The following is a 12,624-nucleotide window of genomic DNA, read 5'->3' as shown; positions in this document are numbered from 1 at the left end:
GATTTTTTTGTACACAGGATGTCACAGCACGTCTTCTGCCATTCCCCACACCTGTTTATACTCCTTGAAACGTTGCCAGTGAAATTCCATCAGCAGACTGAAACTGTGTGTATTCATTAACAGTAGGTCAGGAGTGTATGCAAGCATATAATCACAACAAGCAATTTTCACTGTATGAATTTCATTTTCTTTCCTTTTGGGTCCTGAAAAGATTAAACGGGGTGTATTTAGAGCCAAACTTAAAAGTCCAGCTAGTTTTCCTGACTGGCTTGTGGTCAACTCTGTGACAGCACCTCTAACTACTTGCAGCTCCTTCTCCTGGAGTTGTGGAGCTGCCTGACTTAATTACCCCTTGTCCTGCACACAGGCTTGTGATGTTATGACTGTCTGGACAAGGACCTGAGGGGCCTCCACAGGAGTGCTTTACCACAATGATGCCTGTTTTCACATTAAAAGCTAGTACAACTACAAAACTATTAGTAATCAGAGTGGCTGATTATAATGAGGGAAAAGAGAAGACACCCTTTAATTGTCTGCCTGGGCCATATAGAACACAAGGGAGGTGTCACAGAGCAGAGGTAGACTCTGGTGTGTCTGAGGGAGGTGTCACAGAGCAGAGGTAGACTCTGGTGTGTCTGAGGGAGGTGTCACAGAGCAGAGGTAGACTTGTGTGTTTGAGGGAGGTGTCACAGAGCAGGGGTAGACTGGTGTGTTTGAGGGAGGTGTCAGAGCAGGATAGACTCTGGTGTGATCAAGGGAGGTGTCACAGAGCAGAGGTAGACTGGTGTGATTGAGGGAGGTGTCACAGAGCAGAGGTAGACTCTGGTGTGATTGAGGGAGGTGTCACAGAGCAGAGGTAGACTCTGGTGTGATTGAGGGAGGTGTCACAGAGCAGAGGTAGACTCTGGTGTGTCTGAGGGAGGTGTCACAGAGCAGAGGTAGACTCTGGTGTGATTGAGGGAGGTGTCACAGAGCAGAGGTAGACTCTGGTGTGATTGAGGGAGGTGTGAAAGAGCAGAGGTAGACTCTGGTGTGATTGAGGGAGGTGTCACAGAGCAGAGGTAGACTGGTGTGATTGAGGGAGGTGTCATAGAGCAGAGGTAGACTCTGGTGTGATTGAGGGAGGTGTCACAGAGCAGAGGTAGACTTGTGTGTTTGAGGGAGGTGTCACAGACCAGAGGTAGACTCTGGTGTGATTGAGGGAGGTGTCACAGAGCAGAGGTAGACTTGTGTGATTGAGGGAGGTGTCACAGAGCAGAGGTAGACTCTGGTGTGATTGAGGGAGGTGTCACAGAGCAGAGGTAGACTTGTGTGATTGAGGGAGGTGTCACAGAGCAGAGGTAGACTCTGGTGTGATTGAGGGAGGTGTCACAGAGCAGAGGTAGACTCTGGTGTGTCTGAGGGAGGTGTCACAGAGCAGAGGTAGACTCTGGTGTGATTGAGGGAGGTGTCACAGAGCAGAGGTAGACTTGTGTGTTTGAGGGAGGTGTCAAAGAGCAGAGGTAGACTGGTGTGATTGAGGGAGGTGTCACAGAGCAGAGGTAGACTCTGGTGTGATTGAGGGAGGTGTCACAGAGCAGAGGTAGACTTGTGTGTTTGAGGGAGGTGTCACAGAGCAGAGGTAGACTCTGGTGTGTTTGAGGGAGGTGTCACAGAGCAAAGGTAGACTCTGGTGTGTTTGAGGGAGGTGTCACAGAGCAGAGGTAGACTCTGGTGTGTTTGAGGGAGGTGTCACAGAGCAGAGGTAGACTCTGGTGTGATTGAGGGAGGTGTCACAGAGCAGAGGTAGACTCTGGTGTGTTTGAGGGAGGAGTCACAGAGCAGAGGTAGACTTGTGTGTTTGGCCCTCAGGCACTGCTGGCAATATTTACATGCAGTTTAATAATTCTTTAATAAATTAATCACTCTTAATAATCTGTTAGGAGGAGGAGTGTTGTCAATGTAATCCCACAAATCTGCAAGCGTAATCCCACAATCTGCAAAGAAAACAAGCATTTAAATGTCTGGGGTTGTTCAGCTAATTGATGTTGCAAATGACAGGTTTCAAAATAGGTGAAGATTAAAGATCTAATGTTTGGAAACAAAATGTCATTATCTGCGATAATGCAACATGGCAGTGGCAGAGTTGCGTGGATAAGGGCAGGATGAAGGCAGGTTTATTCGAGCAAGGAAGCAAATAGGGGTATAAACAAAGCAGAGCAGTCTTTGAAGACGTAGAAAGTGAGGCATTAGTCTCCACAGGGGCTGATGCAAAGTGCTGGTGGATAGGACCTATGGGAGTAAACATGTGACGTGTAGTAGGGAACAGGTGTGAGCGATCAATCAATAAGTGGGTGATTGGGAGTGGAGATGTGATTGAGTTAGTGAGTGTGTGTGTGTGTGTGTGTGTGTGTGTGTGTGTGTGTGTGTGTGTGTGTGTGTGTGCGCGTGCGTGCGTGTTGTCCTGGCTAGGTGTTGACTGGAGTGTGACAAGCTTCTTTTCTCGTATTTTAATGTTCAGTAAAGAGGCAACATAAAGACCACAATTGGCCATGCCTGTTATGTTTTATGGAAATTTATAAACACAACTCTGGCTGCATCACACATATAAAATACTGACAGGATGTCCTGGAGCGTTTAGTTGCTATGGTAACCTAAATACTAAAAGAACATAATCACATGCAAAAAGTTTGTTTTTATTATATCTACTGCAGATGCAAATAGATACGTTCAGCAGATTATTGCTTTTAGAGTCTCTATAAACAGTTCAGCTGAACCAGACCCACTATTCATTGTTAACTGAACTGTCAGTCATCATTAACTGTATTGACATATTCATTGTAAAAGTCCAATTTGAGGCATGAAATATTAGGTTAGTTGATAACACACCACTGAGACCAATCTAATTCATATTATGGTAATTGGTTTCCCACACTAGACTTTCCAGTCTACCATAACAGGAGAAAATGAGATGTAATCATTAATGTTGCATGGTTACATAAAGGTTCTCACTTGTCTCAAACAGGGTTTATACTTCAAAAGAGCAAGAGACCCCAAATGTCTTTTTGTGATTACTGTGAATGTGTGTACATTATTGCAGTAATTGGTTGACCCAGAAGAGATCAATTACTCAGATCAAACAAATTCTCCAAAAGGCACAATGCTGTATTTTATTGGTCAATCTATTGCGCAGGTAACAGTTGAGAATCCCATTTGGGATGCTTTATGCTCAAAAACAGATTTAGTTGTTTATAAAACTGGGACCCAGAGCAAGGAATTACAATGACGATTAACGGCTAAAATGCACAATGAAACGCTTCTAAGGTTGCCAGCTTTGGAATTTACTGCATGTCATTAGTTGGAGTGTTTGCCACATGCTACCAAGCTATTTACGGTCACAGTTTATTCCCTAAGTAATTTTTGATTAACTGTAATTTTGGACGTGTCTGTGTTGAGGATGAAGTGAGACAAAGAGATTGGACCACAGGGCCACAAAAAGCTTTTAGGTGCACAGATATTTGCCTAATTAAAGTGCTAATCACCCCTGTGATGGAAGGGCACAGAGGGTCAGGAGCTGAAGATGTCTGCTCCCTGCTAATACCCTCACCGTCCCACTTTTTTATGCTAACATTTATTCTCCCCTTCTTGCACTCTTGCTAGACATTGACTTCAGTTGCAACAGCCTAGCATTGTTGGTACAGGTTATAGTTCGACCTCAAACGAGTTAGGACAATGGTCATAGCCAGGATCTAAATCTAGTGTCCATATAGTAATATTGTGCACCTACTTCAGATGACGTAATAGAAACCCTGCTAAATAAGCTTGCTATCCAACTTTCTAATTCATTTGTCATTTTCTCATGATTTCATGGTTCTGTTATGTTACTATAATGCCAATTAAATACTTCAAAACCTGCTTATTCATCTTTTTTTACTTTGAACATAAAATAATATAGGCGTATGAATTTTTGTTTACACTTTATTCATTTTGTATCACATCATTCTTTCATTAACTATTTTAAACAACATTTCAACAACAAGCTACTTATTAGACTGCTTAATTTTATGTTAATTCTTTGTTTCATTTAATTTCATTATCAGGTTATTTATCAGTTTATTTGTTTACAATTTATTTTCAATTGAAAATACAAACTGAAACATACACTATTAATTGTTCATCTAAAAATTCAAATCTACTCCTCGTACATTGTCAGCCTATACACCCAACATTTCTTGGTCAAATTACAAAAGAGGTATGTTATTTACAGAAACAATGATTTTGAGAATTAGAGTGTTGTTTCTTCATTAATAGGAGTATTGACACAAACCACACATATACAGTATGTATATATATATACATATGTTCATATGTTGCTTGCATATGGATCTTAATTTGATTGAATAGGTCATTTTGAGGACAAAATTTGTCATATGCATTAGGCTAGTTGTAGTGTCTATCCTGAGTTGAATAAAAGATCTTAATTTACAACGTTCTTCTTTGTCACTGGACAGCAAGGCCCTTTCCAGCATGTAGAGTACTCCCCCCTGTCCTTACACCAAAGTGTTGACCTTTGTGGTTAAAAGTCTTGAAAAACTGAAAGCCCTTGTTGCCAGATTTAATGTTACAGTTACAATGATGAAAGTATGGTTTCTTGCTTAATGTGACCATTTTAAAATGGAGGCTTTTTATAAATGCACCTCAACCATGACTGGTCACAATCGTAATCTATAAGATTCTCAGTAGTGCATAGTGGTGCATATATCTTCTCAGTGGTGCATAGACTCAATCCCACCTTGCTGAGCCCTTCATGTAGTCTTTAGAGCATACTTGATTAGGACAGAAATAATTAAATGCCAATAACACTACATAGGTCTTACATCAATTAAACCTGTATGTTTTATAAACATATCCTAACTGCATCTCAATCAATCAATCAAAATTGATTTATATAGCACTTTTAACAACAGTTGTTGTCACAAAGCAGCTTTACAAGAGTCCAAGCCACCAGTCAGCAAGCCAAGGGTGAGACTCAGTGGGGGAACCCATCCTCCTCTGGATCTAAGTGGTCCTGTCCAACTGCACCTAAGTTACTTGTAATACTACAAGTTGTTATCAATATATACAGTATTTGTGACCAAAACAAGTAAAATCTAGATTATAAATTTAGTTTGACTGTAATTTAATTCCCTATGTGAGGATGCAGAACTTTTCAACTCAAGAATACGTTATTTTGAGGATAAAGTGCTTTGCTTTCAAAAAGACTTCCTTTGAAATCCATTTACTCTGAACTTCCAGGTACAGGTATATACTGCCTACTTATGCTGTCTCTTCTTTGTTTTTCTGTTTTGCATTACTGGCACAGGCAATTTGTGTCTGCAAGGAATTCCACCTTCATTTGTTCCAATTCACCACAGGGTATGTGCCCCCCACAACTATTACCCCCCTGCCTTCTCCAGGGTTCGGTTGGTTGGCGGGGACGCCTGGGAATGTTTCAGTGCAGTGGGATTAAGGTTGCAGAAGCAGGAATGCAATGCAGTGACATTCCCTCACTACCCTGCCAACTTGGAACCCCACAGGCAAGACAGAGTGAAAACAGACCAGAGGGGTTCATGCTTAATTGCACAAAGAATTGAGGGGGGAAAACAACTGTGTGGATGAAGGGGTGGGGGGGTGGGAGGAAGTGTATGGGGTTGGGGGTACAAGCCTCCACTTGCTTCACAGGTCTGTGGGACCATTGATTTAGAGAAAGCTGGTGAGGATTGCCTGCATGTGGTGTAAAATCACATCCTTCAAGTGGTGTAATAGAGGCAACAAAATATCGTGGAAAAGTACTGAGTTAGACAGCAGGACTTCTTGAACAAGCAAATGATCATAAGGTTGTGTAATACAAACAGAAAAAAGTGTAATTTTATTAAAGGGGGCCATTTCAGAGTGGTGTCAGCTTGATAAATTTACCCTCTGTGGGGGGTCAAGTTAGCCACATGTATTCATCACTAACGGCACATTGAATAAATGAGGAACAGTGTCAGTGTCAGAACAACTGTAATTTACTTTCACATTATTCTGTTTTGGGCCATTATAAGTGTATCTAAAGAAAATTATTTATTCATTTTATTAATTATTAATTTGAATTAGTTACTTTTTAAAAACAAATTAATGTCGGATCACTCTTTTATATGCTGTATATGCTGTATACGTTTTACTGAATAGTGAATAATAACAATCAGGAAATTTTGAAAAGTAAGCTAAGACATGTTAAGAACAAGTGAGAGGATTTACCAGTTGCTGAAGTCCATCGGGGACATCCTGCGCTTTGTTGGCCATTTCAACACCACCGCGTCCTTCGCAGGCCCGCCAGAAAGAGGCTCCAAGCAGGACGGGGAGTGCCCAAATGCCCAGCCCTCCCATCAGTGTCGGCCTGTCGCAGAGAGCAGAGTGTCACAGAGCCCAGCAGGAGGGATCCTGCCACTCAAAGCCTCAAGAAAATACAGCCCAGACGGATGGGCAATGTCAAAACTTAGCGCCACTCAGCTAATTAATCTGGTCACTAGACACTTCAGCAACACTATCGAGCCTGCTCTCATCGGGCGATAATTGCTATTGCAACTGTCCTCCATGGACAAGTTTCTGAGAGAGATCAAAACACATGACGATATTTTTATTACCTTTGTCAATTTTTGTGTAATGTTAGACTTTTAATGCACCATTTACTTTGAAGTGTATCCTTAAAAAATGTAACTAACAAAATAAGAATGGTGAATGATTTCTAACAATGAGGGGATACCCTGTCCTTGTGATTTTAATTCTGGAGTGCTGTCAAATGGTGCACTGATATGTTGTAGAAACATCCAGCACTCTCAAGCTACATCCAGCCTTCATCTCAGTGACTCATACAGATGTTTATTAGATCAACAATTGATCAACTGCTGAATTGATGGTGTATGCAATAAACAGCTGAATTTCTTTAGTGCACACACTGTAATTACATATCTGCTTATATGAACAAGACACAATCCTCACTGGCATATGTGCAACCTTGTCTGTCTGTCCACCTTTGCCGCTGACACAAAATCAATACTGATTTGATTAGAATGGAAACCTACTGGACCTTCTTCCCTGTTTGTTAATAGTGTGCAAACAGAGATGAGGCCATTGATTTCACTGCTTCCCTTTATATCTGACAACAGTAATGGTACAACAGCTAGCGTCAGCTCTGTGTGCTGTGTTCTCTATTTGCAGACAGCAGGTCAAAGCTTTCCCTCCAAATGCACCTGTCATCGCCATGTCTCTACTCCTGCATGGAGTTGGTTGACTCACATGCGGTCAGAGCTATGGTCCCTAGCCAAGAGAACACAGCATGGAGTGTATCTTGCGCCAGCCGGCTTGCCATCCGGACACTGTGGAAGTCCAAGACACGCTCAGCGAGAGCTATGAGTGCCACTTAGGTACCCACACACCAGCTATGCTGTGGCAGTCATCTGCATGAGTGAGGTTTTCTGCATTCTAAAACTGCAAGTGAGATGTGCAACAGTAATACCACCTCAGCAAAGAAATCAGCAATGGAAACTTTCTTCAGTCAACAGATGGACTGAAGTCACACTCACTGATTTTTACATCATCTTCAGTGAATGTGAACCACAGCACTTTGTTCCGGATGCCTAGACTAAACTCCCATACCTCAACATGAGCTGATATAGAAACCGTTCAAATACATCGAGAGGCCTCTCTTTGACTTCGGAGGAGCAGTTTCACCTTCAAGCCATCTTCTCTGATTTATAGCATGTCCAGTTAATCAGAGTATTCCTTTTATACATTTCACCATAAACCACCATAAACCAATTATGTTTATTTATTAGTGTTTGGATATATGCAGCTGACTAAATATGCAACCTAAGACAATACTCTAAACTATACTTTCAAGTTAAATACCATATTTTCCAGACTATAAGCCACTACATTTTTCCTCACGCTTTGAACCATTGAACCTTATAATGAGGTGCGGCTTTTCTGTAGATTTTTTGTCACCAGTCAGGGGGCGGAGCAGAAAGTGAATCAGGTGGTAGGACAAAGTTGTAAATCAAAGAAGAAAGTGCTCATTTTTATTTAGCACATGCAAGCAGCAGGCACGACGGATAATTTTTTTCAAACCAACATGTATTGTGCCGAATTCCACCTCCCCTCGTTTGCACACACATAAAGACGCTACAGATGATATTCCGGAGTTACAGTTATTATAACTTTGTTCATTGAGCACTTTAGTTTTGTCCTAACTAGATATTTAGACAAAATACTGCAGTAATACTGCAAAGTCTTGTGGTCAGAAGTGAACTTCGTTATAGCCAGTATGTATTTTATTTAAAATAATTAACACACATGAGCCTGTGTTGCTTTGTACATAGTTAATTCCATGCCCTTTGCTGTGATGGATAATTAAAGTCTAGCTCTTATTTATGTATAGAAATGTAAATATACGACAATATAATCTGTAGCGTCTTTATGTGCGATAAACAAGAGGCGTTGGATTCTGCCGGGGAGTTGGAATTCAGCACAAAATATATGCGGCTTTTAGAAAAAGTTTTTTTTTTACTTTGTAGGTGCAGCTTATATTGAGGTTCTCTATAGTCGAGAAAATACGGTATATGTGGTCTATATACTTTTCAATGAAACCTTCATCCCAAGAATCTGCTACAGTGCATTCACTGTGGAAATGCATTTTCAAGCATTCTTCTGAGTGCTATCCTCAGGGATATTTATATGAAATATAATCCTGAACATGAAGTGTTTCCACATTCCTATAATCAGTCAGCATTATAGGAGCGACACAAGTGAACTGATATCTCAAAAAACACAGTCTAAAATGTTCTTTTTAAATAAGTGGGGTTATTTTTAGCTTGTATTGATGACTTTATTATCAAAGTGCCACCACAGGGGTAGCCTCACTGCATTGATTCTGCCACACATGTATTCTCTCTTCACATTTAGCACCTGTACATGTGTAGCTAATACAGACAGGCCAGTGATATCAAGTTGTCCATCAGCTGTATGTGCTCTTGCATCGTCCTTATTGCTATCACTCTGACTCAACGTTTACAGGTTAACTACGCAGAGGTTTTTATATGACAAAAGGACATACAGACCTACAAGAAGAGGTTTTACACATGCTGTAAACAGCAGTTATTTTGTTAATATTGAGTTTTAGGAAAGAGAAAAAAATCAATGCTAGGGCAGTGGGAAGCTGGCTCAAAGAGATACAGATCTGGTCAAGGTTTATTATCTTATATATATATTTATGTTTCATTAACCAATCAACTGATTTCATTAACCTTTATTAAATGCATGCTTGAGAATTTTGCATTAGCGAACATATGTCACCATCTAATTTCTAAATGGTGTTTGCTGATGTCATAGCCTGCTGTCATGTTAACTTCATCAAAATGAATGGTGTGCACAAAGGGTAAATAGTTTAGCAGTAGTTTAGTAGGAATAGCAGTTCAGTAGTTTTTCCATAGTTTATTTTATGATTTTAACTGTCACAACATAGCATGTATTAACCTGTATTACCCTGACATTTATCAGATGTAAATTCTGTCATAGTTTGAATAAAAGAGGTGTTAACAAATATATATAACTGATGGGATTTAAATAAAGCAAAGTTTAGAAATGTTTGTAGGTACGTGAGTTTATTTGAGTTATTACTAACACTATTATTTAATATTTTTTCATGTTGTAATGTTTGTGTAATTACTGGTTTCATTCTGTTTTCAAATACTCAGAACTCTCAGCAACAGCCAGTCAGTCTCGTGTTGGTTCTTTTAATTTTCTTTTATTTTTATGAAATTTTGGAACTTACTCTCCTGTATGCCCATGACATGTGGATGGCATCAAACTTTCATTAGGGAGAATGGTTTGAATAAGGGCAGGATTGACCATTCAAACCGCGCAGACGTTTCTAAAACGCAAGCCATTTGAAAATACACACTGACTGTCACCCGACTCCAAAGACTCACACCTGTAGCAGCTTCTTATCTTGCCCTGGTCATTGTAATATCATCTACTAGAAATGTGGAACATCAATTGCACTGAAGGTCACTGTTAATTCTATAGGTTGATGGGAAGAGTTTCTAAATGGCAGGAGCTCAGTGAACCTCCAAGGCACAAGTTTCACACGCGCTTTCAAAAGTAGTTTCCTCTTCTGTGCATTGCAACATACCTGTGAACTCTATAAGAGTCTGCATATTTGCAAGGACATATAAGCAATAGAAAACCAATAGCATGGGCTGCTACTCACATCTAGCCTATACAGTACTTGAGTGAAAGGTATCAGAGTTTTAATTCAATTGCCATGTCTTTAAGAGCATGTATTGGTTTTCCCAAGAAAGCCAAAAAGATTCTCTCTAGTAAATAGTAAAAATGCTGTCAGTTCTAGTAAAAACTCTGAATGCACTATACCCACATTAGTACTTTCTTTTTTGGAAATTTTGGAATTTGATGTAATTTCATGTAACTGATGTCTGCAGTTTACAATCTGATGTGAAAATGTAAAGGTAAAAGTTCCAAGTTTTACATCTGAACCATTTAACGTTTAATATTTTCATTAATTAGTGACAGGACTGCATACCACAATTTAAACCTCATTTACAAATATTGTACAAGGTTCTTCTGTGCTTTTCAAAACAACACGACAAGCTATTTTAATTAAAGTAATGCCAGATATGAAGTCATCAGAAATTATGACTTTAAACAAATGTTTGTTTAAAACAATATAAAAAGCAACTAGCAACTCGCAAAAGCAACTGTAAAATAGATAGAGGCAATCCAACCAAAATGCAGCAGAGTCTATGCAGGCTCACTTACTTGATGGTTCTTAGCCGCAACGCAAATAAATCTAACTGAATGCAGCAAAAGTGATATTTACTACCAGGCTTAACTGTTATATATATTTAAAACTTCGCCAATAAAGTTTGCTTTATTCGTACAACTATACGGTGTATAAAACATCAGTTATCTTTAGAACAAAACTACCGAGCTTTCCGGTGTAAACGCTTTCCTACTGAAAGAAGTAATTACTGTAGTATTGCTAATGCTTTTGTGAGTCATTGGACATTTTCAGGACCATGGATAGCTCATTTGGATAAGCAAAGTATCTCGGGAGACCACGCAAACTGTTTTGAACGTATTCCTCCGTCCATTCGTAATTTAAAATATTACAACAGAACGCATATGTCACAAAGTTATTAATGGCGCATCAACGCAGATAGCAGGTCTAAAACTGCTTAATGTTATGTGATGCATCTCTCCATCACAAAGCGATGTTTTGGATGTTGTGCACTCTTTGTTACTACATGACTGTTAAACTGAAGCGGATAAATATTGGAGCTACTCCAATTTTTTTTTTTTTGCTCCAGCCTATCAAACGCCAATATGTCTAAATATGATAGAGCTATTTTCTGCATACTGAAAGCGTAGGTTACCATTACACAAGTGATCTTGGGCGCAGTAGGTGTACGTTTGGCAGATTGAGAGATATGATGCATGAACTACACGAGCAGCGTAATGAGGAGCAACATTCACCACAGGTCGGCAGGGCGGCACATAACAACTGCCAAGTAAACTGAAACTGCTGTTAGTTGCGGAACATTAGTTTGACCAAACATTCTCTCGTCTAATCTTCACGTTTCGTCGCAAAGCATGTATAACAAGTTTAGGTAAAAAAAAAAAAAGACTGTGGGTTGTTGACAGTTTTTCGAACTGGAACACTGCATAATCCATGCGTCAGTCTCCAATTTTTCCGAATAACGGTTATGACTAAAATCAGCCACTGCCCTCGTCACATGTACATGATTTTATACAGCAAAGACTTTGTCGCATATCCACCGTATCATATGCAATAGGTAATAAAACAATGAGTAAGAAGTACCTTTACATACGCATAAAAGCTCCTGTGTAAGCTGTGCTTTACCTACCTGTCGTATTCCACGGGAGACTGAAATGGTGAGTAAATAACCGCCAGGCGTTTGCGGTGCAGGTTCTCCAAAACCCCCGCTAACTTCAGCTCTCTGCCGCGTGCCAATTTCTCTCCGTGACAGTTGGTGTTATTGAATTAAGGCTGCGAGCACGTACGCATTCGGCGTTTACACTCTTAGCACGAGCGGTCCATCCTTCAGCTACGAGTGGCTCGCGCCGTTACAGCATGCCCTATTTCAACGGCTTCAGACGACACTCCTCTTGACGTCACGCGCTACATATAAAATATCCGTATCTCGCGCGCTAAAAACAGACACCTGTGCCCGTGCTCCTGGTCAATTAAAACCTTTTCTTGAACGTATAACAAATGGACATTTCAATGAAAATTTTCTTGAACACGGGGCAAAATGTAAAAAATTGGCTACGGCAACAAGGGCTGACGGTAAATGATTAATTTACAGAAACACTGAACTTTAACTGAATTAGAAAATTTCCATTTAATTTAAATACAACTCGATTAATTAGCATTGAAACAGCACAGAAAAGGAAAAAAAAACTGTACGTAGACTGTCTTAAGAGCCCTATTTCAGAAATCGGCATACTTACCGCCTCTTACGAGAGATAGGAAACTGAATTGGCATCAAAATTGCATGTGTCTGTAAAATATTCATAACGAATGTA

At 40.0% G+C, this 12,624-nt stretch overlaps 1 protein-coding gene across 2 annotated transcripts in view; it reads right to left on the bottom strand.

Annotated features, from left to right (window-relative positions):
- The window catches only part of fstl4 (follistatin-like 4), a 136,423-nt gene extending 124,291 nt beyond the window's left edge, over nucleotides 1–12,132 (bottom strand). For both annotated transcript variants that reach the window (XM_076980472.1, XM_076980473.1), the window contains exons 1-2: nucleotides 11,943–12,132; nucleotides 6,259–6,397 (exon numbers count right to left, since the gene is read on the bottom strand). In XM_076980472.1, the coding sequence (XP_076836587.1) occupies nucleotides 6,259–6,387 (129 nt within the window). In that variant the 5' untranslated portion in view covers nucleotides 6,388–6,397; nucleotides 11,943–12,132. The remainder of the gene's footprint in view (nucleotides 1–6,258; nucleotides 6,398–11,942) is intronic.
- Between the last annotated feature and the right edge of the window lie 492 nt (nucleotides 12,133–12,624).

The sequence above is a fragment of the Brachyhypopomus gauderio genome, chromosome 18 (genome assembly GCF_052324685.1).
Source record: "Brachyhypopomus gauderio isolate BG-103 chromosome 18, BGAUD_0.2, whole genome shotgun sequence".
In the NCBI taxonomy this organism is placed as follows: domain Eukaryota; kingdom Metazoa; phylum Chordata; class Actinopteri; order Gymnotiformes; family Hypopomidae; genus Brachyhypopomus; species Brachyhypopomus gauderio.
This window is presented reverse-complemented; position numbering and strand designations above follow the sequence as displayed.